This window comes from Myotis daubentonii, chromosome 9, assembly GCF_963259705.1.
Source record: "Myotis daubentonii chromosome 9, mMyoDau2.1, whole genome shotgun sequence".
Taxonomy (NCBI): domain Eukaryota; kingdom Metazoa; phylum Chordata; class Mammalia; order Chiroptera; family Vespertilionidae; genus Myotis; species Myotis daubentonii.
Genome location: NC_081848.1, coordinates 84519971 through 84537674, shown reverse-complemented (window position 1 = coordinate 84537674; position 17704 = coordinate 84519971). Strand labels below are relative to the sequence as shown.

At 62.4% G+C, this 17704-nt stretch overlaps 2 protein-coding genes across 4 annotated transcripts in view; both read right to left on the bottom strand.

Moving 5' to 3' along the window:
• Positions 1-17704, bottom strand: part of LOC132241819 (tumor necrosis factor receptor superfamily member 6-like) — a 215580-nt gene that overhangs the window by 185644 nt on the left and 12232 nt on the right. The window contains exon 11 of one of the 3 annotated variants that reach the window (XM_059710761.1): positions 14752-14779. The exons of the other annotated variants lie outside the window; for them this stretch is intronic. The gene's annotated coding sequence lies outside the window, so the exon portion shown is untranslated. Of the gene's footprint in view, positions 1-14751; positions 14780-17704 lie in introns of those variants that run through there. 3 annotated transcript variants of the gene reach the window in all.
• LOC132241814 (uncharacterized) lies at positions 5210-16423 on the bottom strand. Its single transcript, XM_059710741.1, has 8 exons — positions 16354-16423; positions 14461-14542; positions 13241-13366; positions 10678-10792; positions 8926-8999; positions 7098-7232; positions 6629-6669; positions 5210-6338 (listed from the first exon to the last, which is right to left on the bottom strand). The coding sequence occupies exons 1-8, from the start codon at positions 16420-16422 to the stop codon at positions 5721-5723; spliced, it is 1260 nt and encodes a 419-aa protein (XP_059566724.1). The 5' UTR covers position 16423; the 3' UTR covers positions 5210-5720.

Below are 17704 nucleotides of genomic sequence, written 5' to 3'. Positions count from 1 at the left end.
CCTCCCCGGGGTCGGGGCCGAGTGGGCTGCCACCTGGGCAGAAGCGCGCAGGTGTCCATCCTAGACAGGCGGGGGCGGGAGAGGGACAGCCCCCTTGCAGGGCGGGTCATCCGCGCGGGGTGCTCCAGGTGTGGGCAGGAGGGGCGCTAGCAGGGCCCCCCATGCCGTCTCCACAGACTCTTCAGAATGGCCGCCTGGATGCTGACAGTCACCACCAGGACCAGGCCCAGCTGGACACACCCCCTCTCTCCCCAGGTCGCTGCGCCGCACCCCCCGCACCCCCCCTCCCCGGCTTTAGCAGCGGAGACCCCGGTTGGCGTTCTGCCTGGAGAGGCCACAGAGCTCCGGCCTATGAGCCAGGAGGTCACCGTTCGGTTCCCCTGGGCACGTGCCCGCGTCGTGGCTCCATCCCGTGTGTGGGCCGTGCAGGAGGCAGGTGATGCTCTCTCGCCATTGATGTTTCTCCTCTCTCTCTCCCCCGCTTCCTCTCTGAAATCAATAAAAAATATATATATTTTTAAAAACACACCCATTAAACCGCACATTAGAAACACCACGACGAGTCAGAGGGAAGGAAGGGCTGGGACCAGGCCCCGAGACCAGGTGCCCCAGGGCAGCAGGAGGACTGCCGGGAGCCGGTCCATCCTTGCTGTTTCAAGGGACCTGGCATATATGGCATACGGTTCTTAATATGTTTGCTCACCTTCTTGGCGCTGTGTTTTAACCAAAGTCACCTCTCGGAGAAAGGTTGAATCCCCAGGTAGGGATTTTCCCCTGAAGTTAGGGAGGGAATAAAACCCCTCAACTAAGTGCCAGGCGGGTAATTAATCCCTTTAACTACTAACAATCATGCTTAAACTACATAATCTTTTCTCCCTGGAATGGAGATAAGAAACGCCCTAACCTTTGTAATAGAGATTGATAGGATTGAATCAACTGGTATAAATACAGTTGTAACAAGACAGAAACACTCAGAACTTAGAACAGAATCAAGAAGACAGAACCTACACGGAGCCTAGAGACAGAAGAACTTCGCTGGAGAGAGCATGCCGGAGGATCCTGGAGAGGGACTGGCCTCGGAGCCTAGAGACAGAGCCTAGCGGGAGAACATGGCAAGGGATCCTGGACTGAACCTGACTACAGAGATTGGCAGGAGAACCTGACTGGAACCTGGACACTGAACCTGACTGGAGAGCCTGGACAGAACCTGGCTGGAGAACCTAGCGAGGGAACATGGCTACAGAACCTCGCTGGAGATCCGAAGCAGAACCTCTCTGGAGATCCAGACCAGAACTTGGCTGGAGATCGGGGCTAGAGATCCTGGCTAGGCTGCTGATCAACTGAACGCTGTCTCCGTGTCCTTCCTTCTTCGCCGACTCCGTCCACACCTTTGGGGACCCCTGGACCTGCTGGGGTTGGACCCCGGCAGAGGACCCGGCCGGTCTGGCCCATCCCAGGATGGCACTCCCAGCAGAGCCCGGGTGGCCTCTGCGGTTAGGGGTCCGAGCATCATTCATTCCCGTCCACTCACTTCACCAGCCCTGGGACAGGAGCAGGAGGTCGAGGTCAGATCAGGGCCCGGGAGGGAGGGCGGAGAGAGGACAGCTTGGACCTGGGTGCTGCACGTCACCAGCGTGGACAGCGCGAGGCCCACAGACCAAGAGAACGGCCCTCGTCCTCCCCGTGCCTCAGTTTCCCTCCCAAGGAAACAAAGGGCACGTCTCCAGCTCTGAGGACCAGGATGGCCTCACCTCCCCCCCCCCCCCCACAGGAGCCTGCCCTTCCCTGGGGGCGGCAGAGGAAAGGGGCGGGGCCTCCACGCCCCTGAGCAAAAGCCTTTCTGCTGGGCTGTCTCTTCAGAGGTCTCGGGGGGGTGAACTCCCGCAACCTGTCTGCAGGGTAAACGGTGACACAGGCACAGGGGCCCCGGAGCCACACGCATCAGCTCCGCTCCATCCGCCGAGGGCCTCGCCAGGCCTGGCAGGGACTGTGCAATGGGAAGGGTGGGCTGGGCTGGCTCCCTGGGCACTGGCCGGGGGAGGGAGGACTCCACCTTCTGCAGGAACTGGAACCGGCCAGCAGAGGGCGACAGCCTCTGCCGCCCCCCAAGGCAGGCAGCTGGGCTGGGGGACCACACCCGGTTCCCCGTCAGCAGGGGGAGGGGAGGGGGAGGCTGAGCGAGGGCTCTGGGGCAGGGTGGGCATCCAGCTGCCCTGGGAGGCCTGTGCCGCCTGCCCTCCGGTGGCCGCACTGCGCAGGCCGAGCCCTCCGGGAGCCGACAGCAGCACAGACGGTGCCCGTGGCTTTTCCGGGGACAGAGTGCCCACCCGGTGTCTGCATCCTTGTGTCTACGGGGTCCCTGGAGTTTCAGGGGAGCGCTGGGGGTGCGGTGTGCTGCATGGGGGCTCCAGGGTAATGAGAGGTGCTGCCACGGAGGTGGGGTGGCCTCAGGGACATGGACCAGGTGGCACCGGGGCAGAGCCGCGTCTCACAGAGCGAATGCCATTTGCAGACCCGGATCCATTTCTCTTCCAGGTAAAACAAACTCTGCCCGGGGTGGTGGCGGCGGACACCAGACCCAGGAAAATAACGGTACTTGGTCATCTAAGCCCCAGAAGGCGGGGGCGGGGGTGGGGGGATGGGGGGTTGTTCTCCACCCGTGGCCCTTGCTCCACTGAGGCAGGACTCCGCCCTGCTTAGCCGCTGGGGGGGACCACGGGACAAAGAGCCGCCGCCCAGAGGCCCTGGTGCAGGGACAGGACCCCTGTCGCTGGGGGTGCAGGAGGGGGTGGGGGAGGGGGAGGCCCATCAGAGCAAACGGCCACAGGGTGAGGGGCCGCTTACCTAGGGGTCGCAGGTGAAGGAGACCCAGGCTCTGGGCAGGCCAGGGTTCCCTTTTCGCTCTGCCCTTTTACCGCTGTGTGCCCTCCAGGAAGTCACTCGCCCTCTCTGTGCAGGGCCAAGTGCTCTGGACCTTCTCACTGTGAATCCCCTTTCCAGGCCCTGATTTGAACCGCGGTTTGGGTCACCATGGTAACCGATTCGGCTTTGTGTCTCAGGGCCTGGAGATGCCTTTGCATAAACACAATTAAGACTTTGCCTTTGTTGTTAACTGTCACCTGACGGTATTTTTCTACTGATGCTTATAGAGGGGTGGGGGAGAGAAGGAGAGAGAGAGAACCCCTAACCCAAACATCCCCGGCTGATTAAAGCTGCAACCCAGCCACCTGCCAGGACGGGGAATCCAGCCCGGGACCCCTCGGTGCCTGGGCCGAAGCGCTACCCGCTGGGCCACACTGGCCAGGGCGGACCTGAACTTGCAGGCTTCACAGAACAGGTTTCCCAGCTCCGGAAATGAACCCCATAACGAAGGCTTTGAATCGAGGGCTGCCCCTTCCCAGGCGGGATCTGGGGTCTCCTGGCCTGGACATTCCCCAGAGGCCATAGCGCAGCGGTTCTCAACCTTCCTAATGCCGCGACCCTTTAATACAGTTCCTCATGTGGTGGTGACCCCAACCATATAATTATTTTCGTTGCTACTTCATAACTGTCATGTTGCTACTGTTATGAATCGTAATGTAAATATCTGATATGCAGGATGTATTTTCATTGTTACAAATTGAACATAATTAAAGCATAGTGATTCATCACAAAAACAATATGTAATTATATATGTGTTTTCCGATGGTCTTAGGCGACCCCTGTGAAAGGGTCGTTCGACCCCCCAAAGGGGTCGCGACCCACAGGTTGAGAACCGCTGCCTTAGAGGAAACACGGAACCGGACAGCAAGCAGCGCAGGGGCTCATGCGAAACGGAGCCGCCCTCGCGGGGCTCGGCCGGGAAGCGCCCTAAGGCCCACGCGGCCCACGGCTCAGCAGGTGACACAGGTGGGGTCCCTGAGCTCAAGGTTTCCCTTCCCAGAAGGTGCCACGGACCGAGTCCCATAGGAGAGACTGAGAACCACCTCAAATGACAAGAGGTTTGTACAGAAATTTCAAAAACGTGGTGAAAAGCAGACGACTCAGAAGCAGCAGCACGGGAAGGGGTGCGTGTGCATGTGCGTGTGCGTGTGCATGTGCGTGTGAGTGTGCGTGTGAGTGTGCGTGTGCATGTGAGTGTGTGTGAGTGTGTGTGCATGTGTGTGAGTGTGCGTGAGTGTGCATGTGTGTGTATATGCGTGTGCGTGTGAGTGCGTGTGCATGTGTGTGTGAATGTGTGTGTGTGCATGAGTGTGCGTGTGTGTGAGTGTGCATGTGTGTGTAGGTGAGGGTCCTGGGTATGACGCCAGGAACAACGGGCACGTTGGCCACTTCCCCGCACGACAGCCTCCCGTCGGTCGCAGTGGAGGCGACTTCCATGTGCGTTTCCACACTCAGTCGCTTTAGTCACGAACCTGAATTTCCCTCCATCTTCCTCTTATGTCTCCTTTAGGCCTCCTTCCTCACCCGCGTGTACGGGTGCCTTTTCCAGTAAATTCTTCTCAAAGTTAAAGGCTTTTTTACCATTTCCAGCTGTGATCCACCTGGGGTTTTCTGTACAGTGTGAAATAGAAAAAGTATACTTTTATTGGTTTCAGAGAGGGAGAGAGAAGCATCAATGATGAGAGAGAATCATGGATCGGCTGCCTCCTGCACGCCCCGCACTGGGGATGGAGCCGCCACCCAGGCCTGTGCCCTGACCGGGAATGGAACCGTGGCCTCCAGGTTCATAGATGGACGCTCAGCCACGGAGCCACGCCGGCCGGGCGGGTTGTATTTCTCCCAGGACACCCAGCTGGCCTGGCACCGTGTGGACGCGCCCTGCCCTCTGCGTCACTCCCGGCCAGTGGGTCCTTGCGAGCCCTGGGCGGGCTCTGGGCGGGACTGCCTGTGGCTCCTTCCAGACCTGTCCCAGCTGCGGGCTGTGGGAGACCCTGGGCCTGGGAGGGCCTCCCTGCGCTTCTCATTCTTGGCCCTCTATCCTGTCACAGGTATTTTTAAAATAAATAATACAACTCACATGCATTTTAACACATTCGCCAACTTACACACACACACACATATATACACACACACACACACTCTCATACACACACACTCACATACACATGTATACACACACACTCTCATACACGCACATATACACACACTCACACACACACATACATACACATACACTCACACACATACACACACTCACACACATTCACACATACACACACACTCACACACATTCACACATACACACACACACTCACACACTCACACACACTCACACACACACACACACACACACACACACAGAAAAGCATGATTGCGGCGGCCTGGGTGGTTGGGCTCCTCTCGCTGACATCGCTCCAATCGGGACTCTGCCCTGCGGGCCACAGGCAGCCGCCCCTCCACTCGGCTCCTTTCCTCCGTTTGACGATCCCTCGCACGTCGGCCGGCCCGTCTGCAGGTGCGGCCCAGGCCGCTTACGCACTTGTTGCTGCAATGGACGCATCCTTTTCTTTTTAAAAATATGTCTTTATTGATTTCAGAGAGGAAGGGAGAGGGAGAGAGAGAAACTTCAGTGATGAGAGAGAACCACTGATTGGCTGCCTCCTGCGCGCCCCACACCGGGATCCAGCGCACAACCCCGGCACCTGCCCCGCCGGGAGAGCGAATCCTGACCTCCTGGTTCCTAGGTCGATGCCTCACCACTGAGCCACACCGGCCGGGCAGACACTTGTTCTATTTTGTTAATCCTCCTTTGAGGATATGTTTTCCCTGGAGTCTCCAAAGGAGAAATAAGACATGGAGTGATGGGGGCAAGAGAGAAACTCATCCACTGGCTGTCTCACGCAGGGGCTCTGACGGGTGGGGAGTGAACTTGAAACCCAGGCCCGAGCCCTGGACCAGAAATGGAACTTCTGACGCTTCCGTGGACCGTCCAACATGCTAACCACTGAGCCACTCTGGCCAGGCTCGGAAAGTTTTGATTTCAGACCGTCCTGTGTGGTCACCTGGTCTCCGAGGCAGTAAGGCAGCCCCGCAGGCCTCCTGAGCTCCTCAGCAGCAGCAGGTGGCCCCTTTGTGCCCACAAGATCCCTCGGGACCTCAGCCGGACCCTCAGGCCCGGGGGACAGGGGGTGAAGAAGGGTCAGGTCGTGGTGACTGGCCTGGGGCCCGGCCTCGTCACCTGCCTCCGCCTCCGGCCGCGGGCCGTCTCCCGCCGGGCTCTCCGGGGTCCCGGGGAGGATCAGGGACTCGGACGCCACGTCCAGCCGGTCTTCAGGCAGGTGGAGGGCGCCCGTCGTGGGGACCGGAGCGTCTGCATCTGGGGTCTCAGGCGATGAACCCAAGGGCATGGAGCTCTCCTGAAAAGGCAAGATGTGTCTGGAGTCGGGGGATCAGCCCGGGTGCCCCCACAAGAGGACAGGGGCCCGTAGACCCCACGCTCAGTGGGGCCGGGCCGGCTCTGGTCTCAGCTCTGCCCTCACGGCTGGCTCCGCTGGCCTCGGTGCCTCAGTTTCCCTCCAGAGTCTAAGGCGCCTCCAGCTCAGCCCTCGGCTCGTGTTCGGCTGACGCTGGGGCAGTGAGGGGCTCGCTGCAGCTGGAGTGGGTCCCCCCCTCCCAGCCCGGGGCTGGCATGGCCCGGAGCACTCACCAGGCTGTCTCTTCTGAAAGTCCATCTTGTGGAGACAGGTCCTGGGAGACAGACGGCAGGGGGTTACCGGAAGGTGCCAGGAGGTTCCTCTGAGCTGAGGCGGTTCCAGAAGCGATCACAGCCCCCCACCCCCCACCCCCAGATCAGGGAGCTCCCGGAAGGGGCCACTGTGCCTCGCCCCTGTTTCCTGGTTGCACAGCTTCCAGAACCTGCCAGGAGCCCAGCGTCCCGAGCTCAGCAGCCTGGGCTCTGCCCCACAGACCTGCCCACACCCAGGCCTCGGCCAGGGCTGCCACTGGGAGATGGAGCTGGCACCCGTCAGTGACGCCTGAGGGACCCCCTCTCTAGCCAGGCCCGTCCCTCAGCCCAGGCACCGGCCAGCTAAGGCCCAGCCCTGTCCTCCCTCAGGCGCCCGGACCGGCCCCGGTTGTCACGGCCTCCCGTCCCATGGCTCCAGCTCGGTGCTCACCTGCATGGGGACAGCAGCAGGCCGCCCGGCCGCCTCCGTCTCCGGGTTTCCTGACGCAGAGAATGACGAGGGCCCCGGCCACCGCGGCAAAGAGCCAGCCCGCCATCCCCCAGAACCGGTGTCGGCTCCCTGGCCCTGCGGACAGACAGCGCCTCAGCAGCCACACCCGCCGGTCCCTGCAGCCACGGACCAGCCCACAGACCAGCGCTGAGCCTGGGAAGATGCTTGAAGGACATGCAAACACGAGGCTGAGGAGGTCGGCACCCCGTGTCCACGGGGCCACGGCACCGCCACTCCCTCAGTGTCATGAGCTGAGAACTATAGAGAAGTTATGTGTAGCACACATACGTGCACATGCATGCACACGCATGCACACGGGAACGTTATTCACCCTTAACCTGAAGGGCTTCCAGCCTTTGTAAGAACGTGAATGGCCTGGAGGGCACTGCGCTCAGGGAGGTCAGACGGGGAGACAGACCCTGCGGATCTCACTCCCTGTGATGTGGACCCTGAAGACAAAACAAACTCAGAGAAAAGGGGGACAGTCGAACGGCATCTCCACTCACTGGCCCAGCAGATGGGACCCCCTGGGGAGAGGCCTGGGGGCAGCCCGTGCAGCCTGCCCAGCCTTCCTGGGGGGCCGGCACCCCCAGGGCAGGTAGCGCTGACCCTGCCCCCACGCGGAGCCCAGGTGCCGGGTCTCAGGGGGTTCACGGGCCACGTGAGTGTGTGAGGACCTGGTGCTCTGACGTCCACCCTGAAGGGACGTCCTGTGTCAGGCCGGGTCCCCGCTGACCGGTGGGACCCAAATCTGACGTCATGACTTTTCCCTCCGCTTTCTCCTCTTTTTTTCACAAAGTGGACATTTCATTAATTTCTGAGAGCGAGAGGGAGAGACAGACAGAATCATCAATGACCGGAGAGAGTCACTGACCGGCTGCCTCCTGCACGGCCCCCACGGGGGGTGGAGCCCACAGCTCAGGCCTGTGTCCTGACTGGAATCGAACCGTGACCTCCGGGGTCATAGGTCGACGCTCCGCCCCGAGCCACACCGCCGGGCGTCCCTGTTTCCATGGGAGGTCTGGAGCTTTGGGCTGAGTTCGGTCTGTGCTTCGTGGCGAGTTAGTTTTCCTCCCGTCTCCCCAGCAGCATCGCTGGAAACACGGTCCTTTCCACACAATGGTCTCGCCTCAGGGGCTGATGTGATTGGAATTCCGGCCGAAGGTCACCAGCAGGTGAATGACTGACAGGACGTGGCCTAGTCCACACCGTGAGTGCCACTCAGCCGCCAGGCGCTCTCACAGGTCCCACAATGGGAGGCTCTGGAGGACACGCTCCTGAAGGGAAGGAGCCAGACACGCAGGCCACAGGCCCCAGCCCCCGTGTCTGCGACGTGTCCGGAATGGGGAGATCTGTCACCCCAAGTAAATCAGGGCCTGCTGGGGGCGGAGGGAGGGGGACAGGAGAGCTGCTGTTTAATGGGCGGATGTGAATGTTTCGGGGCGACACAGAGGTGGGTGCTAAGAGCCCCTGAGCTGCTCACCGGAGCCCAGCCGGGTGTGGCTCAGCCGTTGCTCAGTGGCCGAGCGTGGCCCTATGAGCCAGGAGGTCATGGTTCGATTCCTGGTTTCGGGTGTGATCCCCATGTGGGGCGAGCAGAAGGCATCCGTTGCATGATTCTCTCTCATCACTGATGTTTCTATCTCTCTCTACCTCTCCCTTCCTCCCTGAAACCAGTAAAACTATATTTAAAAAATAATAAATAAATTTTCTGACGTGGTTCTCGTCTCCGGAACATACACGTCGGGCCCGACAGGAACCCCCTTACCTGGGCCGGGCCGGCCGCACAGGGTGTCCGCCGTGGCGTTGCACGTCTGCAGGACGATCTTCCCCTCGGGGCATCTGGGGGGGAGACGCCACACTGTTCCTCCCTCCACGTCTCCCAGGCCCCGGGCCCCGGGCCCCGGCAGCGGCAGAAGGTGGGCTCCGGGGCGGGCTCCCGCGGAGAGCTCCCTGACCGCCGTGGGAGCACCGTGGGCCCGAGCCGAGGCCCACGAGGGCCCAGGGCACCCACAGCCCAGCGCTCACCCCCGAACCAGCCTCTCACAGGTCATGGCCCTCATCCCACGAGGGAGCCACGGAGGTCCCTCCAGGGAACCGGCTCGGCCCCGTGTGCCGGCCTGGGAGCGGGGCGCGGGGTCTGTCCTGCGTGTGAGGGGCTCGGCCGTCAGGTGTCCTTCCTCGTGGTCGCAAAGTTAGGGGCTGGTCATTGTTTGTCCCGTGTTCCGAGGTCACAGGGAGGCGTGTTTAGACCCAGGACCTATGCTTGCTTGCGCAGGCCTCACGTGCTCACAGCTCTCTGCACACCTGAGGGGGGACCCGGAGGGACCTCTACGTCCCCGGCCCCTCGCCTTCCATCGCCGGTTCCCCACCTTCTGCCTGAGTGCGGGAGGCTGCTCTGAGACCCCACACTCCGGGGTCACAGCGTGAAACACCTGCAGCCCCGCCGGCGGGCTCAGGGGCTGAGCATCACCCCCCGAACCAGGAGGTCACCGTGGACTCCCCGTCGGGGCACAGGCCCGGGTTGCGGGCTCCATCCCCGGTGGGGGACGTGCAGGACGCAGCCGGTCCATGATCCTCTCATCATTGCCGTTTCTCTCCCTCTCCCCTCCTCTCTGATATCAATAAAAATCCATTTCTTTTAAAAAGGGAGCTATTTTGCCAGGGGTTTCACCGCTGTCATGTCTCCCCGAAGGTCCCCCCATCGAGCCCACCCGGGGCCTCAGGATGAAGCTTCTTAGGAAATCTGTGCGTGTGACGGCGCTAAAGGGAGGCCATCGCGGGGGAGCCGGGCCTCCCGTGACCGCGTCCTCCTAAGGGGAGCCTGTTCGCAGGGAGCGGCCCAGAGACGCAGACAGGAGGCGGCGCGATGGCGGACAGACAGAGGCCGCAGCGGCAGGTCTAGGAGGAGCGCCAGGGGCGCCGCCACCCAGAGCCCAGGAGGCAGGAGGGTCCTCCCAGAGCCCGCGGGGCCGGCCCTGCCCACACCTGGTTCCTGGCTCCCGGGCTGCGGGCCTGGAGAGAATTATTCCCGAGGTTTGTGAAGCCGCCAGGACCGGCGCCTGTGGCAGAACCAGGGCCCTGCTGCGGGGACGGCCTTGCAGCTGGGACAGGGCGCGGGGCTCACGGCTCCTCCTCTGCCCGGAGCCGCCTCCTCTGGAACCGGCTATGGCTCCCACCTCCCTCCCTCCTCAGGCCTCTGCCTCTCCCAAGCCCCGCCCTCCAGCCCTCGGGGACCCGGGCAGGTTCTGTGCTTTGGCTTCTGTGCCGACTCCAGGGGGGCTTTGGTGGGAGGAGCGGGTCATGGCTCTGGGTGGACGGAGCCCTGGCCCCAGGGCGGCCCCGGTGGGAACAGCCAGGCCACTGGTTGGATTTCATCTGCAGGTGCCTCCACGTGGCAGGTGCTACCAGGTCACAGATGGAGAACCGAGGGGCCGCGGCAGAACCCGAGGCAGACACGCCACGGGGGGCAGGGGGGGAGGGACCCAGGCTGCACGGCTGCCCGCGCCCGAGGCCATACCTGGTGCAGGGGTTGCAGCCCTCAAGGCAATGCTCAGAGTCGCAGTAGAACTCCCCGGTCTTGCACTGGCACTTCCTGTCCTGTGTCGGGGTGCAGTCACTCACCATCTCCTGGTCTGCGGGGGGAGGGGAGGCTGGGTCAGGCACCAGGGCTGGGACTCTGTGCCACCCATACCGGCCCCTCTGGCTGCCAAGTCACAGGCACCGAATCCACAATCTCCCTCCCTCACACTTACAGACGACGAGGTGACGACTAGACTCTATTACCAGCATTGGGGTGCCTATGGACGGGCCAGAGGAGGCCCTGAAACCTGGGGTGTCTGTGGACAGGCCAGAGGGGGACCCTGAAACCTGGGATGTCTGTGGAGGGGCCAGAGGGGGGCCCTGAAACTTAGGGTGTCTGTGGAGGGGCCAGAGGGGGGCCCTGAAACCTGGGGTGTCTGTGGACAGGCCAGATGGGGCCCTGAAACCTGGGGTGTCTGTGGAGGGGCCAGAGGGGGGCCCTGAAGCCTGGGGTGTCTGTGGAGGGGCCAGAGGGGGGCCCTGAAGCCTGGGGTGTCTGTGGAGGGGCCAGAGGGGGGCCCTGAAACCTGGGCTGTCTGTGGAGGGGCAGCAGGTGCCCTTGCGATGTGGGCTGGGAGGACAAAGCCAGCTCTGTCCCCAGAGAGACCCCCAAATTATCCCTTTCGTCATGGTCGACCCCCAAAGGGCAGGTCAACACCCGCAGTGTGGGGGTGCAGGAGGCAGCTGTGAGTGACACAGCAGACAGCGAATGGGGCCGCAGAGAGCCCCTGGCCCCACCTGCTGGCGGTCAGCTCGAGGGTCACCCCACAGCCCGCCCGATGGCCGCCAAGGCCGGGCCCTGAAGCCTCGCGGGGTGCAGGGCTCCATCGAGGGGGCAGGCCCTCAGACCCCCACTGCCCAGCGTCTGAACTGCAGGTGAGATGGGAATAAGGTGGGGCCACAGCCCAGCCCGAGACCAAGCCCGTCACCCACTCGCCTGCGGCCCGACCCCACCCCCGGTCAGCGTCCGTGACTTCACCCCCGGCCACGGGTGCAGCGTGGCCCCGAGGGACCCCCGGGCACACGCCTCTGGGCTGGCACTGGGCTCACTCCTGTCGTCGGGGCTGGTCTCCGTGGGGGGCACGGTGCGAAGTCACATGTCGCTTTGCCCGCCTTCTCTGCCAGTGGACATGGGCGGCTCCCGGTGATGCCACCGCACACCGGCCGGGCTCTGACACACGGGGGAGCGGGCCCCGGTCCAGACGGGGGCGGCGGGTGGTGGGGAGTGGGGTCGGCCAGTGGGAACGTCACCCACTACACCCAGTGTTTCCTCCGAGGCTGGCACTGACCCCCCGTCTCCCCTCGGGCCAAGATCCCCACGGCCCTGCCCCCACGTGCGGCACCGGCTCTGGCGGACGTAGGACGGTCCACCTCTTCACTCTCAGAGACCCTTTCTTTTTCTCTAATTATATTTTGATTGATTTTATTTATTCATTAATTTAAGCTTCACCTGAGGATATTTTTCCCTATTGATATAGTTTTTAAAATCTTTAAATTTAGACCTTTGGAAAATGCTTTTTAAAATGTTTTAAAATATATCTATATATTCTTATTGATATCAGAGAGGAAGAGAGAGGGAGGGAGAGAGAGAAACATCAATGATGATAGAGAATCATTGATCGGCTGCCTCCTGCACGCCCCCTACTGGGGATTCGAGACCTGGGCATCTGCCCCGACCGGGAATGGAACCCTGACCTCCTGGTTGGCGGGTTGATGCTCAACCACTGAGCCAAGCCGGCCGGGCCCCACTGATGTTTTTAGAGAGAGTGAAGGGAAGGGGAGAGACAGAGAGAGAAACGTCGATGTGTGAGAGAGACAGACAGTGATGAGAGCCTCCCTCCCACAACCCAACTGCGGCCAGGGCCTGAGCCCGCCATGAGGGGTGTGCAGCCTGCACCCCTCAGCCCCCGGCTGACCCGCACCCACTGAGCCAAACCGACCAGGGTGTTCTCACTGATCTTCCGAGAGAAGGGAGAGGGAGGGGGAGGGAGAGAGGAAAGTGGATGATAGAGAAACACTGACTGGCTGCCTCCTCCCGCTCTCGACTGGGGATTGTACCAGCGACCTAGGCACGTGCCCTGACCCTGCTCCACGGGGCGACGCCCAAGCCCGAGCCCCGCACACCAAGGACCTCAGGCTCCTCGTAGGCACGCCCACCACTGAGGCCTCGTCCTGTCTGCCCTGCCTGCGTCTCTCTCCACTGCAGCTTATTTTATAATTATTATCATCGTTACTATTATTGCTATGATTTTCGCTCAGTGAAACCTGCCTAGCGCTGAGGGCCAGGCCCCTGTGTGTCCTGGGAGCGAGGCTGTGCGTTGCCGCGCCCTCACACGCTCCATCGCGGCTTCGCTTCCCGCGCTCGGCAAGCACGCGGCCCCGTCATGGCGTCAGGCCCAGCGCCGGGCCCGTCATCACTGCCTTTGGGGCGACTCCCCCCGGCAGGTCCCAGGAGGCTGCTTTACACGACACAGACCCCCCGCCCGACGGCGCCCACTTACCTTCCCGGCACTGCGTGCACGGCGAGCAGGACTGTGCCCTGCTGGGGTGGGCCAGGAAGGAGTCGGGTGGGCACGGACAGCACCTTACGGCCTGGCCCATGGTGCAGTCCGTGCTGACGTACTGGCCTGCGGCAGGGGTGGCACAGAGGTGAGGTGGGGCCCGGCACCCACCCGTCCTGGTCCCCGAGGCCAGGCCCCTGCACAGCACCAACCCTCGCCTCTGTCTCCTTGGAATGTTCTGGGCTGAGCCTCGGCTCCATGTGTCCCAGGAACTGGGGACCTGCCTCCCCCGCGGCCTTTACGGATCCCCAGCAGCTTGGCTCAGAGGGGGTGGGTGTGTACACGGGGCCCGCCGACCCCGCCTCTACCCCGTGCCGACGCACCAAGAAGCCTGGCCACGCCCGCAGAAGCCCGCCTGGCCCCGCGCCCCCGCGAAGGCTGTCCTGGGGCAGAGCCACACGTCCCTGCAGCCGCCCAGCCCCTCAGGCGGCCTGTGGGCAGCTGTGTCTCCGTCATTCCTGCGGGTGCACACAGATGTGCGGATGCGGGGCGGTGCCGGGTGTGCATGGCGCGTGTGCCGGCGGAGGGCAGGTGCGTGGTCCGGGGCTGGGGCTGGGGGTTCAGTCCCTGAGCTGGAGCCCCAGGAAGCTCCTGGCTGACAGGAGGCGTGTGGGGTGGGGTGGGGTGAGTGGGGGTGGAGGGTGATGGGAGCAGGTGTGTGGTCGGCCCCTACAAAGAGGGGACCCCTGAAGGCAGGTTCACTGATGTGTGCACCCCTGTCTGTGAGCAGGGGAGGGGTGCAGGCGTGGGGGCTGCAGGGTGACCAGGCTCCACAGGGGCCAGGGTTCTGGCGGGGAGTGGCCAGGAGGGGGCAGTTGGAGGGGGGCAGAGCAGGCCCTGGAAGCTGGGGCTCCAGGCTGCTCTGGGGGCTGGTTCAGGGCCTCCTCCTGAGAGTGAACGAGCCTGGGTGTCCCCATCACCACCCTGAGGGGACAGGCTCCTGACAGGGGTTCCTGGGGAGCATCGAGCCTGGGCACGCCCCCCACTTCAGTCTGAGTAAGCACAGAGTCCCTCTGTCAGGAGAGAGCCCAGGAGGGGGGGAGGGCAGTGAGTGCTGGATGCCAGGGTACCTGCCTGAGGCTCCCCTCACCCACCCAGGGCCCTGGGCGCCTGCCAGAAGGCGAAGGCTCGGGAAGACGAAGACAGGAGGGCTCACTCACCAGCCTCACAGAGATCGCTGGAGGGGCTCCCGGCTGCATTCGGGTTGGGGCCACCCAGTTCCGAGCCGGCTGCCAGGGCCGCCTGCAATCAGCCAGGGAGACGGGCTTAGCCAGAGCGTCCTCCGGCCCGGCCAGCATCGCTCAGTGGCTGAGCGTCCAACTATGAACCAGGAGGTCACCACTCGATTCCCGGTCACAGCACAGGCCCAGGTTGTGGGCTCCATCCCTGGGTTGCAGGCTCCATCCCCAGTGGGGTCGTGTAGGAGGCAGCCAATCCATGATTCTCTCTCATCATTGATGTTTCTCTCTCCCTTCCTCTCTGAGATCAATAAAAACTTATTAGAAGAAAAAGGAAGCCCATTGCATCCCAGTGCCTGGCGTGGGCCTTTTCGTGCCAACCTCTGCTCACCAGGAGGCCTGCTATTTGCTACGGGAATCTCACATCCTCTTTCCCACGCCTTTCCTGCCTGAGTCACACGGAGCTCTGATCCCGCTCAGAACCCCGTCCTCCCTGCTGGCGGGGCTGGCTCCTGGCACCTGCACTACCTGGACGATGCATCTTTGGGCGGCCTGGGGCAGGGCAGCGCCTCTGGGATGACCGTTTCCTCTCCGGGGGGCGCTGGGAGCTGAGCCGCTGGACTGGGGAGCGACCAGCTTTTGGAAATCTTGTGTTACTGCGTCTTCTCTGTGGGAGGGTTTGGGCTTTTAAAATGGCATTAAAGCCCTGGCCGGTTTGGCTCAGCGGATAGAGCATGAGCCTGCGGACCAAAGGGTCCCGGGTTCGATTCTGGTCAAGGGCACGCAGGAGGCAACCAATAGACGTGTTTCTCTCATATCCATGTTTCTCTCTGTCTTTCCTTCTCTCTCCCACTCTCCCTAAAAATCAATGGAAAATATCCTCGGGTGAGGATTAATAACAAAAAAAAAGGCGTTATAGTTTCAGATCAGCTCCCTCTGAAACCTTACCGGTACCAAAAACAGCCGTAGCCCATTCTCTTTCGAGCGCTTTAAAAAGTGTCCGTTTCAGCGCGGTCATCTCTCTGTAAGTCGTGCGAGGCCAGATGTGCAGGCGCAAATGGAATGTTAAATTCGCCTCCCTCCAAAGCAGACGCGACGAAAGCCAACGAAGTTCTAAACCCCAGGACCGAGCCCCTCACCCAGGCACAGGCCCCGAGCCCCACTGTCAGCCAAGGTGCAGGATTCAGGCAACTGTTCCCAGCTCGAGGGCGTAGCGCCCGACACAGACAAACAGGAAGAAGCTGTGGTTTCTATCGATTTTAAAAGACTCTGGACCCTGCTCTCACGCTTCGGTGAGGAACCTCTGGGAGCCAGCTCCCTGGGGGCCGGCCGCGAGCGGAGGGCACTTTTGGGGGTGAGGGCTGCACCCACTCTCCTGTGGGGATGGTTTCCCGCACCGTGAACACATGTCAAAATGCCAAACTGCACACGTTAAGCCTGGGGCGCTGGTTGTGTGCCAACTACACACACCTCCATACGCTGTACACCCCGCCTCCAGCTAAAAAGGAACTACAATGGCCTCTAGCCCCACCACACCGGGGACCGCAGTGAGCTGCGCGGCCTGGGTCAGGGGAAGGTGGGTCTGGCCGTGCCCTTCCCGCCCCTGGGGTCCCATCAGTCACCGGGGAGCCTGGGGCAGGGGAGGCTGAGGCCAGGGACCGAGCACAGCTCCGTGCACTCACACTGGCGGAGGGCTGCCGGGTGCGCCCGGCCTGGGGGAGGGGGGGCGCTCCCCCCCCCCCCGGAGCTGCACGTGGCCCCGGGAACGCCCTAGGGGTGCACGACTCCCAAAGTCAGACTCCGTCCCGCCCCGCCTCAGGCCCCCTGCCCGCTAGGGGGGGGCCTTTCCTCCCCAGAACCCTGCCGCGCACCCACCTGTGTCCCCAGGAAAAGGAGCAGCGGCCTCAGCTGCAAAGGAAACGGAACAGAAGACCAGGGCGTCATGCCCCTCGGTGGGCTGCCCGCCCGGGGCCGTGGGCAGGGAGTGTCCTGCTGTGACGGACAAACCGGAGAAGGACAAGCCACGCTTCGGGAGATGGCGTTACATTCATTACTGGGCGCGGGCCCAGAGGAAAACATCTCTCAAATTCGGGGTGAAGTCACACAGGAAGCTTCCTGTATTTATACTCTTACCCTCTCGGTCTCCCCCATATGGGGTTTTTCCGGTTCCCTTTGCAAGTTTTTAAAGGGCCCCTATGTGCTGGCGCTGTGAGACCTCGACCAAAGGCTTGGCCTGGTGCCAGCACGGATAACTTCGTCTGGGGAAGGTTTAATGGCCTCTCTGAAACGGGAGTAGTCTTATTTCCCTAGTATTTAAGCCACAAATAGTAGGGTTATTATTTCAAAAAGCAGTTCTTATATAAGATGGATGCTTCACTACCAGCCCCGGCGCCTCAGGTCCCACGGGGAGGGCGGGCAGGGACACAGCGCGGCCCACAGGGGGCCCTGCTGGAGGGGGGGTCAGAGGGCGACAGGCAGGGGGCAGAGAGGAGGCCTGGCGGGTGGAGCGGCCTGACTGCCCCCCTCGCTGCTGAGGGCGCCCCAGCAGGGCCCTGGGTGCTGACCTGGCACCTGGGCCCTGGGCTGCCCCCCCGACGGGCCTGGGGGGGGGTGGCTCTCCCGCTGCAGGGTGCGCAGAGCCCCGACCTGCTCACACTGGGCCAAGTTCTTCCGGGGTCCCAGGGGCTGTGGTTGCGGGGCCAGGGGGTGTCCGTGGTCGGGGGCCGTGCTCCTCAGGGGGAGGGGACGCCATCCAGCCAAAGCCCCCCCCCCAGAGCGCCCTGGAGGGGCGTCCCCAGGACACGCTGGGTGCTGGGCAGAGCGCCAGGCTGCGGCGAGGCGAGGCCACTCCGAGGGCGGGAGACACGGGCAGAGCCGGTCCAGGGGACAGGGAACAAGGCAGACAGGGAACCAGCGGTTCGCAGCTGGGAAGACTAGATGCCCAGCGGCTGCAGCCACCTACTCAACCCCAACGTCCCTCAGCCAGGGCACTTAAGAGCGAATGGTCGGCCCCTCTCCTCCCCAACCAGAGGGCAGAGCACAAACCGCCCCCTCAGGGCCCAGCAGACCCAGTTACAGCGGAACCAGTTACAGCGGAACCAGTTACAGCGGAACCGCATGCTGCACCGTCTCCCATCTGAACAATTCTCTTCTCCACCGGAAAACCCTTTCATGCCGGAACCTGTATGAGGAGGCACAGGTCACTCAGGTGAAAACGAGAGAGAAC

Excerpts from the sequence above, each read along its gene's own strand:
- LOC132241814 (XM_059710741.1), bottom strand. The coding sequence starts at position 16,422 with ATGACGCCCTGGTCTTCTGTTCCGTTTCCTTTGCAGCTGAGGCCGCTG. Across the intron at positions 10,793-13,240 it reads GTGCACGCAGTGCCGGGAAG|ACCAGGAGATGGTGAGTGAC; the intron begins GTAAGTGGGCGC and ends CTCCCCCCGCAG. Across the intron at positions 6,339-6,628 it reads CTTTCAGAAGAGACAGCCTG|GAGAGCTCCATGCCCTTGGG; the intron begins GTGAGTGCTCCG and ends TTGCCTTTTCAG.